The following is a 25,702-nucleotide window of genomic DNA, read 5'->3' as shown; positions in this document are numbered from 1 at the left end:
ACAAAGCTAAGGTTGTCTTTTCTCTTCTACCAGATTATATAGTATACCAAACTGTTATATAATTTTTTGAATCTTCATCTTTTTGAAAAACATGGTGATGTTTATCTAACTTGAAGTGCAGAAGAATACACTCCGTCCTCTATTAATTTAAGAAACTGATACTCAGTTTATGTGATTAGACAATTGTTCACAAAATCAACTTATGATAAAATAGGTAACGGCTTGCATAGATAGAGGAGAATAATGTATTTTCAATATTTTTTTCCATGCATTCTCACTTGAGGTGTACTTGAAACAATAACCTGTGGGAGGAAACTTTAGGTATATACTATCACAGTCTCTCAATTAACATAAGGATTTTATCATGGGAACCCAGAATAAACGAACTAAATGTTAAACCAAACATACTACCGAGACAACTAAAATAGTGGCTATATAGAACATTAAAGTAGAATATGAAAATTAGCAAAAATGACTATATGTGGTTTAGAGTATCTACTTAAGTCAGTAATAATATTCAAACCTAAAAGGCTCAAATCAGAGTTCTTTATAAAGACTGAGTGCAGTGCTGTCTTAGAACATCTGAACAGTAGATTCGCCATGGATCAGGTCACTTCAGTAGCAGCTCTGCCCAGTTATGGACAGGACGCTGTAATTGTCACAGTTACATCTAGGAAGATGGCTAAGGACTCTGAGGACAGATGCAGTGTCATCAGCGTTCTTTATATAGTCACAAATTTAAAAGAGTCATATGAGATTCCAGAGTGCCAGAGAATGAAATAAAAGAAAAGCACATAATTGCCTATAATCCACAGCTCATATTATGTAGACTTTGGAAGTCTTACACCAGAGCAATAAACTATAAATTATGTTTTAATTCTTTGCCTTTGCAAGATGAAAGAGTTGTGCACTGAAAACTTTAACACTGGTGAAAGAAACTGAAGACAATGCAAACAAATGGAAAGATAGTCCATGCTCATGGATTGGAAGAACAAATACTGCTAAATGTCCCTACTACCCAAAGCAATCTACAGATTTAATATTATCCCTCTCGAAATGCCAACAGCATTTTTCATAGATCTAGAACAAATAATCCTAAAATTTGTATGGAACCACAAAGACCCCGAATACCCAAAACAATCCTAAAAAAGAACAAAACTGGAGGTATCACAATCCCTGATTTCAAGATATACTACAAAGTTGCAGAAATCAAAACATTATGGTAATGGCACAAAAACAGACACAAAGATCAATGGAACAAAACAGAGAGTCCGAAAATAAACCCATGATTATATGGTCAATTAATCTTTGATATAGCAGGAAAGAATACGCAATAGGAAAAAGTCTCTTCAAGAAATTATGTTGGGAAAACTGGACACCTACATGCAAAAGAATGAAACTGGAAAACTTCCTCAGACCATACACAAAAATAACCTCAAAATGGATTAAAGACCTAAAAGTGAGACCTGAAACCGTAAAAATCCTAGAAGAGAGCACATAATTTCTCTGACATCAGCCATAGCAACATTGTTCTAGATATGTCTCCTGAGGCAAGGGAAACAACAGCAAAAATAACTATTGGGACTATATCAAAATAAAAAGCTTCTACACAGCAAAGGAAACAAACAACAAAACCAAACGGCAACCAATGAATGGGGGAAGATATTTGCAAATGGTATATTTGATAAAGGGTTAGTTTCCAAAATATATAAAGAACTGATTAACTCAACACCCAAAAAACAAATAATCCAATTAAAAAATGGGCAGAAGACACAGACACTTCTCCAAAGAAGACATACAAACAGCCACAGACACAGGAAAAAGTGCTCAACATCACTCATTATCAGGGAAATGCAAATCAAAACCACAACAAGACATCACCTCACACCTGTCAGAATGGCTAGAATCAAAAAACACAAGAAACAAATGTTGGCAAGGATGTGGAGAAAAAGGAACCCTCATGCACCGTTAGTAGGAATGCAAACTGGAGCAGCCACTGTGGAAAACGGTTTGGAGGTTCCTCAAAAAATCAAAAAAAGAATTATCACATGATCCAGTAATTGCACTATTGGGTATTTTCCCAAAGAATACAAAAAGACTAATTCAAAGAGATATATGCACCCTTATGTATACTGAAGCATTATGTACAATAGCCAAATTATGGAAGTAGCCCAAGTGTCCATCGATAGATAAATGGATAAAGAAGATGTGGTATATACACACTCAGGCAGAAAAAAGAATAAAGTCCTGCCATTTGCAACAACATGGATGGAGCTAGAAAGTATAATGCTTAATGAAATGTCAGTCAGAGAAAGACAAATACCATATGATTTCACTCATATGTGGAATTTAAGAAACAAACGAAGAAAACAAAAGAGACAAACCAAAAACCAGACTCTTAACTACAGGGAACAAGCTGATAGTTACCAGAGGAAAGGTGGGTGGGGGGATAGATGAAATAGGTGATGGGGACTACAGAGTGCACTTATCATGATGAGCACTGAGAAAGGTACAGAATTGTTGAATCACTACATTGTACACCTGAAACTCACATAAGACTGTATGTTAACTATAATGGAATTAAAATTTTTTAAAAAATAAATCCTTTACCTTTGCTATTTATGTTCGTAATTCCACTTTCCACTTTGTCTTACACCATCATCTTCCCCCCCCCCAGTGCAGTTATTAGAGGACAGAGTTATAACAAACTTTTAGAAAAGATTCCGCCCGTAAGTTTTACAACTACGTTGGATCAAACATAAGTATTTAATAACTAAATAAGAGCAATACAAGAAATATAAGATCAAAATTACTCCCCAAATCCAGGCCTTGATTTAAAGTTACCTTCACTGTCAGTATAATTTTTAATATCTTTTAAAGTTACTATGCTGGATGACCTCTAAACAGTATACACACACCATGTCAAATTATTCACCAAGTTATTCCTCATAGGTGATTCTGGCACACAGGGAAAGAAGCACAGGAATCTCAGGGTTGGAAGACTCAGTCCTAGTCTAACACTTTTTCCTATGCATGCATTACCTTTACAACATTCCTTTAAAAATTATCTGTTCTCTATTCTAACGTTGACCATGAATTAACTAGTTCATGCTTCATTTAATTTTCCTCTCTCTAACTTCTACTTGTTAGAGCCACTCAAAACAGATCTAATCCATGTTCTATGCAACCACTTTTCCAGCATTTGGCTTTCCCATTTCTAGAAGAAACAGAGGGCCACTGAGTATCCAAATTTTACTCTAAATAAAAGGTTGCAAATTAATGGTAAGAGTCAGCAACAAACTTACTCTATCCTTTGGAAAAATAACAAGTAAACAAAATGAGCTCTCCAGAAAATTGTGCCAGGTTCCCCAGTATTCACATACATTCTTAATGCAGACCGAGTAAAATGGACTGCAAGGAGATCAGAAGGAAAAAGGGAAAAGAAGCTAAACTCTGGTATTTAAGCAAGATCACTTTCTCAGAGTGCCTCCCAGGTTTTTGGACTAGAAGCACTTAAGTCAAATATCTGCTCAGTCTCCAAAGAGACATTAGAGACAGCCTGGCAGGTTTACCAGAGGGCCCTGAAAGGCAAAGGTCATGTACTGTAAAGTGTATAGAGCCATTAAAAGTTAATCACATGACTTTCACATGATTAAAACAAGTAGAGGTATTAAACAGTGGGAGAGGTTACTTGTTAACTCATGGCAAAACAGTATCAAGGTGAGTCATAGACAAATTATCCATAAAGACATTATAGTTTGGTAGCCTTGGGTAGTGGTAGTTTGTCATCAAAAGTAGATCAAATGCTATATAACATAATTAAAGGAATTCATCAAATCAGACGAAAGGTCACTGGACATTCCTCCGTGACTTTCTGCAGTTAGCATCAGTAATACAATTGTGCCAGTTCTAGCAAACTTGCCTCAACAGCATAAGTTAGGTGTGATTAGCTCTAATCATAGCCATTATTATTTGCAGTAGACTGGGACCATGAACTAACATCAGGGCTGAACTAGGACTGGAGTGTTGAGCATTACTATTGAAACTCAACATGCTATACAGCTGATGCTCATTAGACTCAGACCCTGCCCGACCCCTGGGAGCCAGATTCCACCAGGAAGGTAAAGAGATAAACAAAAAACACTGGAAGGATCCCCATGGGCCACTGTTAAAGGAAAGGGAAACCCTAAAGAAAGAGCACAATTAAATGTCCCCTGGGGAACTGACATTTCATATTTCCTTCACCACCTACGAGGTAGCAAATCAACACTATTCCTTTAATAATGAAATAACTAATGTCTCATATATGTTATAGAAGGTTTTTTAAGTTTTAATAATAACAATACCTATCACATAAGATTTAATATTATCTGTCATAAATATTATAGCCAATATTTATTTACTTACTACATGGTATGCTATGTTGTTATTTACTACATACAAAGGCTCATGGTTTTAGAATAATCTTGAATAATTCATTTCCTGAAATAAAAAATTCTTTTAGGCTTACAACTGTTAATGAAAAAATATCCGTGATCTAGAGGACTCTAACATCATATAAATATTTTATTTACTTTTGTAATCTTTCCTTTTCCTCTCCAACCTACCATTTAATATCATGAATGCTTCAAGCTACCTGCAATGTTTGAACCATAAACAAAAGTATATTGAAGCTATATAATTAAAAAATGCAGACTTGTACGGAGCAGTGATCACATACACCAATACCATAGAATGGACAACTCCATCCTGCTAAGGAAGAAAACAGATGGACTAGAAATCAGAGGTGTGGCACAGAGAAGTAGAATAGGAAAATGGTAACGTGATCAATTTGCCATGACCAATATTTCAATTCCTTAGGAAAAAAAGTTTAATTTTGAAAATTATAGTAGAAAATAAATTTATACTTCTCACAGGGTAATACATCAATAAGAGAGTGAAAAGGTAAGCCAAAAAGTAGGAGGAAGTGTTCGTGATACATACATCTTTTAAAGGACTCATAACCACAAGAGTAGTTCTCAAAGTGTCATCTGCAGATGCCTTAGGGTCTTTGGACCCCTCTCAAGGTGTCCACAAAGTCAAGACAAGTTTCATAATAACGCTAAGATATTATTTGCCTCTTTCACCGCGGTGACATTTGCACTGATGATATTTCATTGTGTTGACATTTGCACAGGCAATGACTGGCAAAACTACTGGTACCTTGGCATGAATTAAGCCTACGGTACCAAACTGTACTAAGTAATCCTTGTATTCTTCAATGCCACACACTCACAATAAAACAAATGCCTGTTTCATTTAAGAATGTCCTTGATGAAGCAGTAAAAATTATTAATTTTATTAAATCTCAACTCTTCTGTATATCTTTTTGATACTCTGTGGGACAAACTGGGAAGTTTGCTTAAAACATTTATGTTGCATAGCAAAGTATGATAACTGTCTCAAGGAAATGCATTTGTGTAACTGTTTGGGTTGCAAGCTGAACTAGCCCCAACTTCATGGAACGCCCTTTTCACATGAAAGACTAGCTGACAGACAAATTATGGTTATTCAGGCTTGGGTTTTCGCTAGGTATTTTCTTCAAAATGATTGAAATGAGCCTGCCACTTTAAAGAAAACAACTGACAGTATTAGCTGCCAATGACACAATTCAAGCTTAGAAGCAAAATTTCAAATTTTGGAAAACTAGTATCTGCCAGCATGATATAGCCTCCCAATATTTAAAAGACTTTTTAAATGAGACTGGTGATAATATTACCGAGTGCGGGATGTGCTTTTTGATACCAAAAATGTGCCAACATTGGGAAGATCTGCATAACTGAGTGAACCAATATTTTCTAGACGATATAAGCATCATGCTACAAAATCATGCAGGGGTAAAAGATCTGTTCAAAAGACAAAACAGACCAATGAGCTTTAAGGTAACAGAATATAAAAAATTCATTGATAAGGTTTCAGATTCCACATTACAACCAACTTTTACAAAACTATCGTGTGTCAAGTGTTGCTGTAATATCTAAGAACATCAGCGACAACCTGAAAAGGCTCCTTTATGCAACATATCTGCAAGGCCAGATTTTCTCATATACTTTCAACCGACTAATACAGAAGCAGAGTTGAAATATCTGACATTCTTCTGTTAAGCCAGACATTAAAGTTGTATAAACTCTAAAATAATGCCATTCTTCTCACTAAATTTCTTTTGTTGGAAAACATAGCCAATATTATTCAGGTTAACACATAATGTGCATATCATTGTTATTTTAAAATAAATATTTTTAAAATTAGTCTCAATTTCAAATATGATCAATATTGATAGCTATAAATAGCATACACAAAATCTTTGAATTCCTCAGTAACTTTTACTTTTTTTTTTTTTTTTTTTTTAGAGAAAGGTGGAGGGTGGGGAGGGACAGAGGGAATAGGAGAGGGAGAATCCACACTGAGCATGGAGCCTGATGCAGGGCTCAATCTCACAACCCTGAGATGATGACCTGAGCCAAAATCAAGAATCTGATCCTCAACTGACTGAGCCACCCAGGCGCCCCCCTCAATAACTTTTAATAGTGTAAAGAATCTGAAGACCAAAAAGTTTGAGTCTAGCTATATTAGCTTCCTATTGCTCCTGTAGAAATTAGGTGACTTAAAGCAATACAGACTTATTATCTTACGGTTCTGGGAGTTAGAAGTCCAAAATAGGTCTTATTAAAACTAAAGCAACATTCCCTCTGAAGGCTGTAGGTAGGGGATAATCTGTTCCTTGTTTTCAACTTCTGGAGGCTTCTCACATTCTTTGGCTCCTGGCTACATCACTCTGACCTTTGTTTCCATCATTACGTCTCCTTTACTGTGACACTCCTGCCTCCCTTTTATAAGGACCCTTGAGATTATATTGATTAATCTATATTACTTCTATATGCAATGGATATACCTCACCATTGTAATACTGAGCCTAAGAAATCACACAAAAGAGTATATACCGTATCATTCCACAAACTTGCAAAACTAAGCTACGGTATTAAAAGTACGGATAGGAGTGCCTGGGTGACTCGGTCAGTTAAGCATCTGCCTTTGGCTCAGGTCATGATTCTGGGGTCCTGGGATCAAGCCCCGAGTCAGGCTCGTTGCTCAGCGGAGAGCCTGCTTCTCCCTCTCCCTCTCCCCCTGTTTGTGCTCACTCTCACTCTTTCTCTCTCTCTCTCTCAAATAAATAAATAAAATCTTTTTAAAAAAGTACAGATAATGATTACCTTCAGGAAGAAAGGTACAGATTTGATGGGGGAAAGGCTAAAAGGGTCTTCTGGGAAACTGATAATGTTCTGTTTCTTGATCTGCATGCTGAAAACACAAGACTATCTACTTTGTGAACATTCTTCAAACTATATGTAATTTGTTTATTTTTCTATGTTTGTTATTCTTCAATTTAAAAACAAACAGCAGGACGCCTGAGTGGCTCAGTCAGTTAAGCATCTGCCTTCGGCTCAGGTCATGATCTCAGGGTCCTGGGATCAAGCCCCACACTGGGCTCCCTGCTCAGCAGGGAGTCTGCCTCTCACTCTCCCTCTGTGCTCTCTCTCTCAAATAAATAAAATCTTTTAAAAAAAAATAAAAACAAACAGCAAATGAAATTATTCCCTTTTGTAAAAGATGAATTATTTTTAAAAAATACATTTTTCCAGGGGCCTCTTAACTAAAACAATGAGCCACAGGAGCCACCATATCTGTTTTACAATGGAGAAATATAGATATGATAAATATGGCACCAAAAATATAGTTCTAAAAAAAAATCCTCAAATTGTATACAGCTCTAGTTGAAAGCAAGGTTCACATGTAGGAAAAAAAAGGCACAGAAGAAAACAACCTTTAAAAGGGGTTTAGGTTAGACTGCTTGAAACTGTAGAGTTAGGATCTCTCTGTCTATTGGAAGACAGCTTCCCTTATGATTTCAGCTCAGGTCATGATCTCAAGGGTCATGGGATCAAGCAGGGCATTGGGCTCAGCCGGGAGCCTGCTTGAGATTTTCTCTCTCTCTCTCCCTCTGCCCCTCCCCAACTTGCACACTCTCTTTCTCTAAAGACAGTTTCCCATTTTCAGGTCTTTGTCACCTCTTGATCCTAATACTATCTTCCAAAGGAGCTATCAAGATACATATCAATTAAAGGAAACTTGAAATAAAAACAATAAATAGCATCTACCAAAACAGAACAAAACACATATACAAACATAGAACTTAAAACTTCCTTGCTTTGCTAGTTTGACAATCACTATAAGTATTGACAAAAGTCTCCATCCTGGAACAGTTAAAGATAGTAAATCATTTATTTTCAGAAATACTGTAAAGGCAATCAGATTATCCTAAATGAAATACAAATAACAAGTGAATATTCTAAACAGAAACTCTTTTTAAAAACAGAATGCATTCAGGGAAGCATTTCAAGGTAGAAAATTCATTTTTTGGCTCTGTGTGTGTGTACGTGTGTGAGAGAGAGAGAGACTCTCATCAGGTTTTAAGAAAGCAGTTTCTCCCTGAACAGGGTCTGGACCTCATCTACAGTCAGGGAGCTAAAGCAACAAGCCTGCAGTTGCTAATTCAAAGTAGGAGGAGTCCCCAGGGGCAAGTATGCACTGTGTCTGATTTCCAATAATGTGTGTTATTTGTTTGGAGAAATTCAAGCACTTACTAAACCATATTAAAACTGTGGCTATAAACCACCATGAAAGTACTGCAGAACAGTGGCATGTACCAGATTCCTGTTCATTGAACTGTGAACTCCTCACCCCACAACATGTGCACTGAATATGCTAGAGTATCTTGGCACCAATCAGCAGGCTCAAATTTGCCATCTTGTCAAAGAAGTAAAAATGTAAATTAGAATGACCTAACTGCAATATTCCCAAGTAGCAGTATTTTCTTCCTTGTGAACTTGGATAAATACCTTTGCAGTGTTTTCCCAACTTCATTCTCAATGAAATGGAATTGTAAAGCAAAATAAATTTACATGAAAGAGTCGTAATAGAAAGATGTCCTGTGATGGCGAGCGGTCATCTGAGTTGGAAGTCACTGTTCCATGTACCATGTTCCTGTTAGGCACATCCGACCTCATCATGACATTCACTGGATACTTACACGGTGCTGGAGGATATATTAAAAAGTCTAAGACACTTTCCTGCAAAGAACTTGTAACCTGAGAGATGATAAAGGGAATATATTTTTTAAAAACTCCAAAACCAATCGTTTAAGATAACATATCTTCAGTTTCCAATAGAGAATGGAGACAATAAGATCTAATACGAGTTTACAAGAAAGTCAAACCCTTGGGATATGACTTGTGGGGTGACTAGTCCAGAAAGACCTCACTGGGAAAAAAGGCTTTGAAATGTATTTTAAAGGAAGGAAAGATTTGAAAGTGAGATGAGAAGTCCTTCCAAGGAGAAAGAAAACCATGAACAAAAGTCTACAGCCAGAAATAAGCACAGTATGTTTGGGAACAATGAACAGATATACTTGGCTGAGTCAAGGGTTTATGTGGAAGAATTATGGGAAATATATGTAATGTGAATAAGAGTTACCCCAGAAAAAGTACGAATCATTAAAAATTTCTGAGCAGAGGACATAACAGACATACCAGTGTTTAAGAAATACACATCTGAAAATAAACTGGCATAAAGAGAAGCTCCGCATTCCGTTCTTCCTTTAATGACCACACACCCTCAGTTCTCCTCAGTCGTGATTTACTATTTCTGATCGAATCTTGATCATGCTTCGTCAGTCCCCCTTGCCTGGAACTTGGCTAGGACACCTCAAGTCAACAGAACCCCTACAAATTCCAAATCTCCTCCTTTAATCTCCTCCTCCTTTAGTCTTTGAAATTTTAAGGAAAATGCAAACTAGTTCATAGTAAATTAGTTTACTATAGCAAAAAGATCACAGCCTTCAGCAAGAGAGGCCTCAGTCTAAATCTCTATTCTGCCATATGGTGACTTGTACGATCTCAGACAGTAATTCACCTGGCTATGCCTAAATTTAACCTGTGAAAAGGGGTTGCTTTGAAGAACGAGATGAGCTAAACGAAGAAGACTGAAATCTTTCACTACTGCAATTTATGACCAAAGGCAAGCCTGACACAAAGGAACAAGACACAAAGATCTAAGCATTTCTTTTTTTTTTTTTTTTAAAGATTTTATTTATTTATGTGACAGAGATAGAGACAGCCAGCGAGAGAGGGAACACAAGCAGGGGGAGTGGGAGAGGAAGAAGCAGGCTCATAGCGGAGGAGCCTGATGTGGGGCTCGAACCCATAACGCCGGGATCACGCCCTGAGCCGAAGGCAGACGCTTAACCGCTGTGCCACCCAGGTGCCCCTCTAAGCATTTCTTAATGAAGCAAATGCTTCAATATTTTTAAAATGCCAATAACAAAAAAAAAATAAAATGGCAATTTTGAAAAGATTAGGAAGCCACACCACAAACACAATTATTCACACTTCGCATATATCCTATTGAACATTTTCCCCACTACTAACATGTTTTTACAGTTTTTACATACTTGTAATCATGTTTGTAAAATTTTCATTCTGCTTTTTTCATTTAACGTTATATTATAAATATTTTGCGGTGCAGTAGTATTACTTAATATTCATAAAATTAGTTTTAACCAATGCATAATAGTTCCTTGACCAACAGTACACAGTTTATATAGCCATTTACCTGTTATGACACAGTTAAGGTTGTTTTTAATTATTTGGTCTTATAAGCAATGTTGAAATAATTGTTTTGTCCTCAGAGAATACCCAGCTTGCCACTACCCCAGTACCAATGCAAAAGACTCAGAGCAGCCTCCTTCCCATTTGATAAAGGTATCTGAGATAGTAAAGTGACCAGACAGAGCAGTATCCAAGATGTTCCCACTAGTCCCTCTGACTCTAACTAGTGTATTGGATATGGAGATCTGAAGCATTTTGTGGTCCTATAAGCACTAGACTCCATCTCCTTATTTTCTACCCTATCTCAGCAGCAAAAACAAGATTAGAAGCAGATGCCCCTTAGCATTTGGAATTAAACAATCTTAATCTTTTATTTCATAATTATGAGAGCAGGAGGTCAATACTAAAGAGTCAAAGGACTGCTGGCTGAATACAATCAGATAGATTGGCTGTGGCTGTCGGTAAGTGTTCTGGAGAAAGAGTGTTACGTAATAGCTCGACACACAAAGATGTGTCTGAAGAAATATAAAACTCCTGAAGGATGTAAGTCACTAACTAAACTCACTGCCCCGATACCACAGTAGGGGGCTCATCTGTTGATTGCAAAGTACTCTATGTAGCTCAAATAACCAAATTCTTAACAGCACAGAAACAGGGAACACTGATTTCTCAGTAGGCAGATAAATCATCCACAAATCTATAATTTGTTGCATCAGAGGGAAAAAAATAGCAAAAAAGAAAAAACTTTCCTTGGACACTGGCTCTACCTATATAGTTATTCTGAAGAAAAAACTGACTGATACCCTGAAGGCTCTGATGCCTTCTGCTGCTTGAGAACACACCCGAAACTTCCTGACAGGCACGCCTCATTTTATAGCACTTCACTTTCTTTCACTTGGAGATACCGGGTTTTTAGTAAACTGAAGGTTCAAGGCAGTAGAGGAAGTAACTGCAGATGGGGTGGAAATTAGAAATGAAGCCTGAGAGGGGCGCCTGGGTGGCACAGCGGTTAAGCAGCTGCCTTTGGCTCAGGGCATGATCCCGGCGTTATGGGATGGAGCCCCACATCAGGCTCCTCTGCTGGGAGCCTGCTTCTTCCTCTCCCACTCCCCCTGCTGTGTTCCCTCTCTCACTGGCTGTCTCTATCTCTGTCAAATAAATAAATAAAATCTTTAAAAAAAAAAAAAAGAAAGAAAGAAAAAGAAAAAGAAATGAAGCCTGAGGATGGGGCTGAATTGCTGGGATCTCATGATAAAACTTGAACAAATGAGGAGTCATTTCTTATGGATGCGTAAAGAAAGTGGTTTCTTGAGATGGAATCTCTTCTTGGTGAAGATGCCGTAAGACTGCTGAAATGACAACAAATGACTTCGTAGAACATTACATAAACCCAGTGGAGAAAGCAGGGGCAGGGTTGGAGGGATTTGATTAGAATCTTGAAAGAGGTTCTACTGTGGGTAAAATGTTATCAAATGGCATCACATGAACTTATTCCTGAAAAGAAAAGATAATCAATGCAGCAAACGTCACTGTCTTCCTTGTAAAAAACTGTCACAGCCTCCCTGACCTTCAGTAACCATCACCTGCTCAGTCCAGCAGCCATCATAATCGAGGCAAGACCCTCCACCAGCAAAAAGATCACAACTCATTAAAAGCTCAGAGATGATGGGTAGCATTTTTAAGCAATAAAACATTTTTCAGGGGCGCCTGGGTGGCTCAGTCCTCAAGCGTCTGCTTTTGGCTCAGGGCGTGATCCCGGCGTTATGGGATCCAGCCCCGCATCAGGCTCCTCCACTGGGAGCCTGCTTCTTCCTCTCCCACTCCCCCTGCCTGTGTTCCCTCTCTCGCTGGCTGTCTCTCTGTCAAATAAATAAAAAAAATCTTAAAAAAAAAAACATTTTTCAAATAAGTTATGTACATCGGTGTTTTAAACATGATGTTACTGTACACTTAACAGACTACAGTATAGTGTAAACATAACTTACATGCACCGGGGAAACCAAAAAAAAATTCATTTGACTTGCTTAATTGCGATATTCGATTTATTGCTGTGGTCTGGAACCAGACCCACAATATCTCCAAGGCACCCCTATGTTTTGTTCAAGAGAAAACCACAGGGATTGGGCTGGTTTAGAGACGTGTCATTACCATTAGATGAGAGAATTTCCACATGAGATGTCAGCTAAGGGAACTAGGTGAGGTTAGAAAGAGGCAACCTATTTTTAAAATTAAAATTCTGTTACTTGAAAAACAATGATTTTTTTTTAATTTGGGTAAGTTTAAGGGAATATGGAAGGAGAAAGACCCAGTTAGAATTTTAACCCATACTAACTTTAGGCCCTTGTCTCAGAATAATACTTCATGACCTTTGCTTTTTAATAATTACATGATTACTTATAATGATATGCATGATCCAAAAATGGTTCTCAATTCCTAGGTAGGAATTCACTTAATTTATTACACATAACAAGTAAACTTATTGTGCAGCATTTCATGCAAGGTACTGCACCATACACAAAGACAGAGATGATTCAAGCAAGATCTCTATCTATCCACAGTTTGTAGCTGGAAATCAATCAAGTGGGCACAATGGTATGATGGGAAGTTTTAAAGTCAAATAAATCCGTTTAAATCCTGACCTTGCCACCTATTTGTTGTATCTCTTACAAAGTACGTAACTTCTCTGAGTTCACTTTTTTTTTTTTTTTAAGATTTTATTTATTTAGGGGCACCTGGGTGGCACAGCGGTTAAGCAGCTGCCTTCAGCTCAGGGCATGATCCCGGCGTTCTGGGATCGAGCCCCGCATCAGGCTCCTCCGCTATGAGCCTGCTTCTTCCTCTCCCACTCCCCCTGCTTGTGTTCCCTCTCTCGCTGGCTATCTCCCTCTCTGTCAAATAAATAAATAAAATCTTTTTTTTAAAAAAAAGGGGGAGAATTGGAGAAGGCTTCATGGAAGGTGCACAATTTGAAATGAGCCTTGAAGGATGGGTGAGATTTCAACACACACAGTTAAAAGAGACAAACAGCACCAAAGGCAGAGAACAGCTGGGTGTGCCTGACAAAAAGCAATACTTCAGTTTGGAAGGAATATCTTGGGCAAATAGAAAACTGAGAGAGACAAGGATAAAATGGCGGTCATATTAATGGAAAGTCTTGATGGTCACAGAGAAGATTTTATACTTAATGGGACGCACTGACACTTTCTAAGTAGCAGAATCATTTGGTTAGTCCTGAGATGGCAGCAGTGCACAGAATTAAATGCAGTGCTCAGAGAAATGTCGCTTAAAAGGGTTTTAGGCAGGAAAGATTTGAGGAACTTTTATACAGAAGATGACTTTCCCTTAAAGATGGCCCATCAAGTAACTGCCCAGGAAGGAAGGCCAAGGACAGGTACCACTGTAGTTTTAGACGAAGAAACTAAGGCAAACCGAAATGGGTTAAGAGAGATCTTGACCTAGGTCATATAAATTAACATTAATAGCAGACAGGGAAAACAAAGTCAGGATTCCCTCCTCTGGGTCCGTTACTTGAGGCAGCATTTCCTCTCTCTCATGCATTTCTGAAAGATAATTATCAGGATAACAAGGATAAAGTCTCAAAAGTAGGCTCTTATGCTGAGCATGCAAAACGGGTAGGTGTGCATGCAATTCTTAATCATACAACTGGAGCTGCAAACACGCTTGTGTACTTACCTCATCTCTTAAAGGACAAGGCAACATTTTAGAAGTCTAACTGTGGAAAACCTTATTATTATAATCATTTCTGGGTGCCTCATGAAAACAGGTAGGCCACCTTAGTCATCAAAACTTCAAGGGGAAAATAGTTGCAAATTTCAATAATTTTCCCCCCTGACCATTCAGTGTTCAGTGAAGCGTAATCTAGGACATCCCCTCCCACTCAAACCTTCTCTTTCCCTCTCTATCCACACACGCTCTCTCTCTTTCTCTCTCTCTCTTACATACACACACCTACACACTGCCTTGTCCCTTTGGTTATGTTACTAGCGTGGTGACAAAACATCCCTGAGAACTAAGAAAACCTGGGGATTTCAAAATATAATATAACAAGGCCGTGTGGTTTTCTCTTTGCAGTTCCTTGCATATATATATTTCTTATTATCCAATCTCTCTTTGACAAGAAAGCCCCTCTTGCTAGGGAATTTAAAATATGAAAAGAAATATGCACATTAATTAAAAAACAAATGATTTTTTTTTTCTCAGAAATAGCTCCTTCCTCTCTCATTTCGCACTGTAAGTACACAAGAGCAAATCTCAGACACAGCTCTGTTTGGTTAATACATTTTACTAATATGAGCTTCCATGAAGACCATATCTAGCACGCTGGGAAACACAAATACAAATGCCGGGCAGTCTCTTTTGCTGTCAGTAAAAACCAGAAGAAGGTATATTTTTAGAAGCCATACCAATTTGATTCTAGAGTATGTAACAGTTGGTGAATACAAATACGGGAACAGTGGCTTCAAAAAGAAAATCTCTATACTAGACTACACAGAAATATGGCATTTGTGGAAGCAATACTGAGGATTTAGGGCTGTGAGTTACCTCTGACTTTGATTCTGGATAGTACGATAACACCGAGAGGTTCCAGTATTTAGGTAGCAATGGCAGCTCAAAATCAACAACAAAAGGAAAAATCCTCAACAAATTACTTATAGTATAGACCTGCAAGAAAGGTCAAAACTCTACTGGCGGAAAAAGCATAGACTTTGTGTTAGACAAACAAGAGTCTCATTAACAGTACTGCTTCTAAATGGCCCCGACATTAAAGTAAGTATGGGGCTGACATATGATAGCTATTGTATAAATAGGAACCAATGTATTATATGATATATATAAACATTCACGTTTACTGGGTGTCATTTTTATATCTGAAGAACAGAAAAAAAAAACAAGTAAGATGAATATAGGGAATACCTGTCCAGGATGGCTTCGCATTTGAACTACTGCATTTTATTTCCCATGAATTCCAAAATCTGACTCACTCGAGTAACTATACAGTGCTGGGGGAGACATTACAGCCAAAATACTATTGGCCATGTCCCTTCCACAAAATGAAACACATTTGTAAAAATCTTTCTTCAATAAAAGTGGGTTTTTTTAAAATATAAATTAATTATCAAGGACAGAATAATCTTGGAACACAGAATAACAATTCCAAGTATCACCTTCCCCCACCCCCAGAATTATAAAAGCAGCAAATGTTTCATGACAGAAAAAAAATTTTTTTAAACACAAAGAAGCAAAAAGAAAAAAGAAAAGGTATATAGAGACTGGTATAGTTAAACCAGGCAGTACAGAATTCTAGAGTCTTACCATATATAGTATAGATGATTAATGTGTGTGTATCTATATTAATAAAAGTGAGATCAGATCTTGTTTTCTGACTGCCTAAAATACAACATCTGCAAATTTTCCCAACAGCGTCTTCTGAGTTTGAAACAATGGGTTATATTGTTATATATTACAGATACTAACCTTTGGAAATACTCATTAATTACTTTTGTAGTAAGCTTACATTCTACTTCCTTTATTAATTCTCGTTAGGTATCTTACAGAACATTTTATGTGGTCAAATTATTAACCTTTCCCTTAATGATTTCACTCTTTGGTGTCATCCTTATGATGGTGACTTCTTTTCAGATTACAGAAATATTTGCTAATGTTTTTACTGGTTCTCCCATAATTTCTTTCTTTTTAAAAATGTAAACATGTGGGTGGAGGGGTGGGGAAACTCGGTGATGGGCATTAAGGAAGACACGTGATGTAATGAGCACTGGGTGTTATATGTAACTGATGAATCACTAAATTCTACCCTTGAAACTAGTAATACACTCTATGTTAACTAACTTGAATTTAGATAAAATCTTTAAAAAGTTAAAAAATAAATTAAAATGTAAACATGCATTTGACCTAGAATTTATTTTGATATATGAAAACATCTTTTTATCCAAAGCAGATAGTGGTGGCAACAGCAATTACTAATGTCACCTTTATCTTATACTAAGTTCTTACATGTACTTTGAACTATTTCTAGATTTGATGTTCTCTTCCTCTAATCTATCAGTCTATTCCAGTGTGAGAAGGGTATTAGTTAAATTATTTTTGGTTTATAATAACATTTCTATACTTGATAGGAAAAGACCACGTTCAATTTACTTTTTCATATTTTTTGGCAAATATTGTACATTTTTGTCTACAAATAAATCTTAGAATTATTTAGTTAAAATAATCCACCACCACCAAATTCACTTATTACTCATGGCAATTTGATTAATTTTGGAAAAATTCTTTGAAATATGATTATTCCCACCTAAAATGCTATATTTGTACATAATAAAGTCTCTAAAATTATTTTGTGACATGTTCTTCACATTAGTCCTACAAATAATTTGTTAAGTATACTTACAGAGATTTTATAACCCAATAATGAATAGTGCTTTTTTTTTTTTTTGCAATATATTTTCCCTGAGGGTATTGCTAATATAAGAGAAGCTGATTTGTTTTCTAAGTGGACCATCTAACCAACGAAAGTCTTATTGGTCCTAATTATTTTTTAGTTGATTTTCTGGAGGTTATCCAATCACACTGTAATAATCTATGAACAATGATAACATCTATTATTTATTTTTTAACTTTATTTGACAGAACTTCTAAAGCAGTAATAAGAAGTATCTTCACCATACTTCTGATGTAAATGCAAATAAGTGTTTTCAGTGTCCCACTGCTAAATCTATAGTGGTTGCTGAACTTCATACAGATGCTCTTTATCATGTTAATGAAATATTCTATTGCTTGAGTTTTAGTAAGTGTTTTTTTTTTTTATAAAGATTTTATTTATTTATTTGACAGAGATAGAGACAGCCAGTGAGAGAGGGAACACAAGCAAGGGGAGTGGGAGAGGAAGAAGCAGGCTCATAGCGGAGGAGCCTGATGTGGGGCTCGATCCCGGATCGCCAGGATCACGCCCTGAGCCGAAGGCAGACGCTTAACCGCTGTGCCACCCAGGCGCCCCTAGTAAGTGTTTTTTTGAATCAGGAGAGCAGGCTGGATGTTGTGGAATGCCTTTTTGGAATTCACAAAGATGATCTTCATCTCTTCCACTTAGTAATGTGATAAATTAGATTAACAGATTTTTAAATATCAAACCATCCTTGCATCTCTAGACTGAATCCTACATAGTAGTGGTAAATTACTTTCTCAAAACACTTAGGAACTGACTTGCTAAACTATTGATTGGTTCATCATTTGCTCTTTTGTGCTACTTCCGTCTGGCTTTGGTGTTAAGGTGAAGCTAGATGAAATGACCCAGTTTTCTGCAGGCCAATGCTCCCAGCAAGCAGTATACAAGTCAGTGGAAAATGGAGAGACACCAGACAGCTATGAAGCAATGAGGACTAAAGGGAATGACGCTGCAAAGAGGGCGAGCCTTTTCGAGGTGAGCTGAGGCTCTGCAGCCGGCCCTGGAGGCATCAGCCCAACGCAGGCATAGGAACAGACTGAGAATCTGGATTAGGTGCAGGCAAAGAGTGACTACTGGGGTGAAAAAAAAATCACTGAATTGTTGTTGCTTCCATAGGGCTGAAGTGCCAAAATTGGAGATCTGAGGGCCAGTTTTCTCCTCAAGACATTTTCTGAATCCTAAAGCTACAAGGCTAAGGAAAATAAGGGTCTAAGCCATAACCTTTGAAAAACAAAGTAAGATTTCCCACAGTCTTAGTGTTTACAGAAAAAGACTCACTAGCGGGAGGATTCATGAGAATCTCAGGTGGGAGCTGAAAGATCTTAAGGGAGCGGTGAATTGACCCTGACAATCTGCAACCACTTTTTTCCTGTTGGCAGTCACTGATCTGGGTAAGCCTCCTTCTCAAGACATTTGCCAAACTCTAAAATTAAAAAAGGCAGGAGGCTGAAGAGATAAGGTTTTTCTGATAAGTGGAAAGTTCCATAATCCTCTTGGTCCTGAAGAGATGATGGTGTGTCAGGTTCTGATTAAAAGCTCTGAAGAACCACATCCTAGCAACAGGGGCAAACCAAAGGTACACTGCATCTGCAACCCAAGCTGGACCCAGGTTAGCCACGATGGGATGAAGATGATGAGGCTCAAACAATGAACCACCTACCCATACTACCTACTTAGTAATGGAAGGGATAACCCAGCTCTGGTGGGAGATGTTAACACCCAGAACCTCTACATGTTTTAAATGCAATGTTTCAAATCAAAACCACATGAAGATACCACCTTACGCCAGTTAGAATGGCAAAAATTGACAAGGCAAGAAACAACAATTGCTGGAGAGGATGTGGAGAAAGGGGATCCCTCCTACATTGTTGGTGAGAATGCAAGTTGGTACAGCCACTCTGGAAAACAGTGTGGAGGTCCCTTAAAAAGTTAAAAATTGAGCTACCCTATGATCCAGCAATTGCACTACTGGGTATTTACCCCAAAGATACAGACGTAGTGAAGAGAAGGGCCATATGCACCCCAATGTTCATAGCAGCATTGTCCACAATATCTAAATCGTGGAAGGAGCCGAGATGTCCTTCAACAGATGACTGGATTAAGAAGATGTGGTCCATATATACAATGGAATATTACTCAGCTATCAAAAAGAACGAGTTCTCAACATTTGCTGCAACATGGACAGCACTGAAGGAGATAATGCTAAGTGGAATAAGTCAAGCAGAGAAAGACAATTATCATATGGTTTCTCTCATCTATGGAACATAAGAAATAGGAAGATCGGTAGGAGAAGAAAGGGATAAAGAAAGGGGGGGTAATCAGAAGGGGGAATGAAGCATGAGAGAATATGGACTCTGAGAAACAAACTGAGGGCTTCAGAGGGGAGGGGGTAGGGGAATGGGATAGGCTGGTGATGGGTAGTAAAGAGGGCACATATTGCATGGTGCACTGGGTGTTATACGCAGCTAATGAATCATCGAACTTTACATCAAAAACCAGGGATGTACTGTATGGTGACTAATATAATAAAAAAAATTATTATAAAAAAATAATAAAACAAATAAATGCAATGTTTAACACCAACCAAAAAAAATAATAGGAAGAGATACGATCATATGACTGATAACTAAGAAAAAAAATCAGAAACAATTCCACCTACATGTGGGTGAACGACACTTTACCATTAGTAAAAAACAACTTTAAAATGACTAATTAATATGCTCAAGAAAACAGAGAAAAGAAAGACAAATCAGATTAAAAAGATGGAGAATTTCACCAGAGAATTTGGGGTTAAAAAAAAAAATTAAATGGAGGGGTGCCTAGGTGGCTCAGTCAGTTAAGCCTCTGCCTTCAGCTCAGGTCATGATCCCAGGGTCCTGGGATCGAGTCCCACACCCGGCTCCCTGCTCAGCAGGGAGCCTGCTTCTCCCTCTCCCTCTGCCTGCTGCTCCCCCCTGCTTGTGCTCTCTCTCTCTGTGTCAAATAAATAAATAAAATATTTAGTAAAAAATTAAATGGATAATCTAGGACTAAAAGATACATATCTGAAATTCTAACTCCTAAGTTTTTCCTCTTGGAAATTCACTATGGCATTCACTATGTGTTTGCACGAATTACTTTAGGTGAAATTAGGAGAAATAGAAATAGACATAATATTAGGGACCATTTTCAAAATAAAATGCAAAAGTCAATGAAAAAATGATGGGAGAGTCTCTATATCTCATCAAGGGACGATAATTATAGTAAAAGCTTTTGCATCCTGAAGAGCTTCTCAGTTCGTTAAAGCACAAACATCTTTCACCAAACTAGGTTTTAAGAAAACTTTTTTCCATACAATGGGCAATGTAAGAGCAACTGTCACTTACGGGAAGGTGTGTGAATACAGCAAAAGTGCTTCGTAGAAAGGCAATGAGGTCTACTAGGTAATCACTAGCTTTGTTGCCCAAATCTCCAGTCATCCAGTCATAGTCAGCCAGCTGGAGAAACTGGTCGATCTTCTGGTTTAAGTTGGTATAAATCTCTTCTTCAGCTGCATGTCTGGCATCCTGTGAAATACAGAATTTTAAAAATCATTCAGACTTCCATAATCAGAAATTCCTACTTGGAGACATCTCACACTTACATCCATTAAGTAACAGAACTGGGAATAATAAGCAATATCACAGTCTCCATGAATTTTTCTTTTTCAGAAGCACAGGAGAGTCTTTTCTATTCTGGGTCTGCAAGACAAGCTATTGTTTTGTTTCACCAAATAAAGAATCTACCTTTACTGCCCTCAACTGTCTGCATCCTTTTTTACTTTCCTACATTGGTTCAAAACCATGCTCACTCTCAGGGTCTTATTCCTGTTCATCTCTTCTAGGACTCCAAGAACCTCCCTTGCTGTAATAATAACCTCTCTATAGCCCCTAGTCTCCTCACTTGCTTAAAATAAGTATTCTGAAGTTTCGGCTTCATGCTATAAATATTCCCACTAGTTACTATCCTACCTCTCTAGTGTCTCTGTCATCAAGCTCCTTCAGATTGGTATACGCCAGTGTTTCCTGAAATGTGTTCTAAGGAACACGAGATCTGAAAAATGCTAACGCAACAGCACATGAGTTCCTAGATCAAATACGTTTGAGAAACCCTGTTTAAGAGATTCATGATGTACGTTTGCATATAAAAGGTTGTAACAAGCATTAAGGGACTAATGTTCCAAGAAAAATATTTTCAGGACAAACAGGTCTACTTGAACCAGGGCAATCAGGATTCCAGTGCTAACCATCTGTCACCATGGTTTGGTCCACAGTAACCCATGACTTCATGCTTCAACATGCAATAATCATTTTCTAGTCTGATCTTACTTGGTCTCTGTTCAACATTCTCTCCTAGAACTCTGTTCTCCTTTGGCTTTCACGACATGGTTTTCTCCTGGTTTTACTTCTACTTTTCTGGCCTCTAATCCTCTCAATTTCACTGGGTGATTACATCAACTCCTAGAGCTTACACTCTCTCTATCCAAACCTACTCTTGTTAAAGACCTGTGTATCTTTTTTATGTATTTATTTATTCTTTTTCTTAGAGTGAGAGCCCAAGCAGGAGAGGGAGAGAGAGAGAATCTTAAGCAGGCTCCACACTCAGCATGGAGCCTTACGTGGAGCTCAATCTCAGAAGCCTGAGATCATAACTCGAACCAAAATCAAGAGTCAGATGCTTAACCAACTGAGCCACCTGGGCACTCCTAAGACCCATATATCTGATTACTTCCTGGGCATTAGGATCCACAGAAACTTTAAACACAGTGAGCCCAACACTAAATGGATCATAATCTCCACACTTCACCTGTCTAGTTCAGTCCAAGGCAGAGATCTACACAAGATATTGGATTCCATTCTTTCTTTCATAGCCAGTTACTGTGTACTGTAAATTTTAACTCCTAAATTTCTAATTCATACCTTCCTCTCCATTTTCATCCTTTTAGTGGCTGTATAATTTGGCAATGTATTTATATACTATAATTATAGGCACTGACTATATTTATATGAACAATGTTTCACTGAGCATTTCTGTGGTTACATATTTACACACTTGTATGATAATTTAATACTGTCCTTGAATTCCCATTTTACTAAGAGTTTTCATTAATAAACATCATTTTTTAGAAATTTAAACTTGAAGAAAAATTGAGCAGAAAGTACAGAGCATTCACATATACTGCCCCACATAACCCCCCCCCCTACTGTTTACTCTATATCAAAACTTCATTAGTGTGGTACATCTGTTACAACTGATGAACCAGTATTGATGTTTTATGATTAACTAAAATCCATAGTTTGCATTAGGGTTTGATCTTAGTGTGGTACAGTTCTATGGGTACTGATAAATCTATAATGTCACATATTCACCACAACAGTATCATACAGAATAGCTTTCCTGTCCTACAAATCCACTCAGTTCTATCTGTTCAATCCTCCTTTGGTCATCCCCTGAATCCTGGCAACAACTGACCTTTTTACTTTCTCCATAACTTTGCCTTTTCCAGAATGTTATATACTTGGAATCTTACAGTATGTAGCTTTTCAGATTGACTTCTTTTCCTTAGGGATGTACATTTAAGCTTCCTCCGTGTCTTTTCATAGCTTGATAGTCCATTCCTTTTCATCACTGAATAACACTCCATTGTCTAAATGTATCATAGTTTGTTTACCCATTCACTTACAGGAGGACATCCTGGTAGCTTCCACGTTTGGCCAGTTATAAATAAAACTGCTCTAAACATACATGTGTAAGTTTTGTGTGGCTTCAATTTTCAACTCACTTGGATAATACCAAAGAGCATGACTGGTGGATTGCAGTGGTAAGACTATCTATGTTTAGACTTGAAAGAAGCTGATAAACTGTCTTCCAAAATGGCATTACCATTTTGCATTAGCACCAGCAATGAATGAGAGTTGTTGCTGCTACAGCATTTGGTGTTGTCAGTGTTTTGGATTTTAGCCATTGTAACAGTTGTGTAGTGGCATCTCATTGTAGATGAATTTACAATTCTCTCTCCATTCCTTAGTGAGGTGTCTGTTCAGATCTTTTGCCTGTTTTTAAATTGGGTTGTTTGTTTTCTTATTGTTGAGTTTTACCAGTTCTTTGTATATTTTGGATATGTCTTTATTAGATATGTTTTGCAAATATTTTTTCCCTACCTATGGCTTGTCTTTTCATTCTCGTTACGATGTCTTTCCAAGAGAACAAGTTTTTCATTTTAATAAAGTCCAACTTAGCAATATTTCCCTTGATGGATCATGTTTTTGGTGTTATATCCAAAAAGTCATAGCCACACCCAAAGTAACGGAGAGCTTCCCTTTTGCTATGTTCTACAAGTTTTATAGTTTTGTGTTTTACATGTAAGTCTATGATCCATTGTGAAAAATGTAAGATCTGTAATAAAAGTAAAAGCCTAATAAGTGTAATAATCTATCTAGATTATTTTCTTTCTTTTTTGCATGTGGATGTCCAGTTGTTCCAACACCATTTATTAAAAAGACTTTCCTTTCTCCATGGAATTGACTACTCCCTATCAACATTTGTTTGACTATATTAGTGTGGGTCTATTTCTGGGCCCCTTACTCTGTTCCTTTGATCTATTATCTATGCTTTTGCCAACAGCACATTGTCTTGATTACTGTCACTTTATAGTCAGGTACCGTCAGTCCTCCAACACTGTTCTTCAATATTGTGTTGGCTATTCTGGGTGTTTAGCCTTTCCATACATACTTTAGAATCAATTTGTCAATATTCACAAAATGACCTGTGGGGATTTGGACTGAAATTGCATTGAATTTATAAATCCACTTGAGAAGAACTGTTATCTTGATAAAATTTTAAGTCTTCCTATACATGAATATAGAACATATTTCCATTTATTTAGATATTTCTTCTTTGATTTCTTTTCATCCGAATTTTATAAATTTGATGTAGATCTTGTTTATTTGCTAAATTTATACCTATTTCTCTCTTTCTTGATGTTAATGTAAATGGCACTGTATTTTTAATTGCAAATTGATGGTTTCCTTTGCTGCACTGGTATAATAAGAAAGCAAATGACTTCTGTATATTAGCCTTGAATCCTGAGACTTGCTATATGCACTTATTACCTCCAGTAGTTTTTGTTAATTTTTTCATATTTTCTACTTAACACAATCATGTCATCTATAAACAAAGTTCTACCTTCCCAATCCGTAAATATTTTCTTTCCTGTCTTATTGCATGTTGAATAGGAGTGGTATGAAGGAACATCCTTGTACTTTTCCTGATTTTAGCAGGAAAATGTCTAGTTTCTCATTATCATGTTTGATGTTAGCTGTAGGACTTTCATAGATGTTCTTTGTCAAGTTAAGGAAGTTCTCCCTCTCATCTAGGTCTGCTGAGAGCACCTATTGTTATGACTATAATTCTTCTTTAGCCCATTGATGTGATGCATCACCTTGATTTCTAATGTTAAATGGGTCTTGCAGACCAAGAAAAAAATCTCAGGGTCATAGGGTATAATTCTTCTAATGCACTGTTGGATTAGGTTTGCTAATATGTCGTTGAGAATTTTTGTACCTATGTTCATGAGCGATATTAGCCTGTGGATCTTCTTCCCTGTAACGTCTGGCTGGTATTACATTAATGCTGGCCTCCTACAATGAGTTAGGAAGTATTCCCATTGCTTCTATCTTCTGGGAAATACTCTGGAGGAGTGGTGTAATGTCTTCCTTAAATATATGGAAGAACTTTTTTCAGCTTTATAAGGGTACAATTGACAAAATTGTAAGATATTTTAAATATACAACACAATGATTAGATATAGGTATACACTGTAAGAGGATACCCTACATCGAAATAATTAACACGACCGACACCACACTTTTTTTTTTTTTTTTTTTTGGTGAGAATATTTCAGGTCTACTCTCTTACCAAATTTCATTTCTATAATATGGTATTATTAGCTATAGTCACCATGTTACATATTAGATCCCCACACCTATTCCTCTTACAGTTGAGTGTTTATACCCTTTGATCAACCTCTCTCTTTTCCCCTCACCTCTCAGCCCCCGACAACAACTTTTCTACTCTCTGTTTCTATGAGTTCAACTATTTTCTTAGATTCCACATATAAGTGATACCATGCAGTTTTGGCATTCTCTGTCTGGTATATTTCATTTACCAGAATGCCTTACTGGTTTACCCATGTTGTTGCAAATGACATGATTTCCTTCTCTTTTGAGGTTGGATGATATTCCATTGTGTATATGATGTGTGTGTGTGTGTGTGTGTGTGTGTGTATGCATATATAATTTCTTTATCCATTCATCCATTGATAGCCCATTAGGTTGTTTCCACATCTTGGCTATTGTGAATAATGCTAGAATGAACACAGAAGTATAGGGAAGTATTCAAGATGATGATTTCAATTTCTCTGGATACACACACAGAAATTATATATGGATTGCTGGATGATATGACACCTCCATTTTTACTTTCTTAAGGAATCTTCAAA

General features: G+C 37.2%; 1 protein-coding gene across 2 annotated transcripts in view; it reads right to left on the bottom strand.

The window, feature by feature from the left end:
* EXOC6B (exocyst complex component 6B) overlaps positions 1-25,702 on the bottom strand; it is a 571,132-nt gene that overhangs the window by 221,660 nt on the left and 323,770 nt on the right. For both annotated transcript variants that reach the window (XM_008699988.1, XM_008699990.2), the window contains exon 18: positions 20,550-20,729. In XM_008699988.1, coding sequence (XP_008698210.1) covers positions 20,550-20,729 — 180 coding nt within the window. The remainder of the gene's footprint in view (positions 1-20,549; positions 20,730-25,702) is intronic.

This window comes from Ursus maritimus, unplaced genomic scaffold (assembly GCF_017311325.1).
Source record: "Ursus maritimus isolate PB19 unplaced genomic scaffold, ASM1731132v1 scaffold_6, whole genome shotgun sequence".
In the NCBI taxonomy this organism is placed as follows: Eukaryota; Metazoa; Chordata; class Mammalia; order Carnivora; family Ursidae; genus Ursus; species Ursus maritimus.
This window is presented reverse-complemented; position numbering and strand designations above follow the sequence as displayed.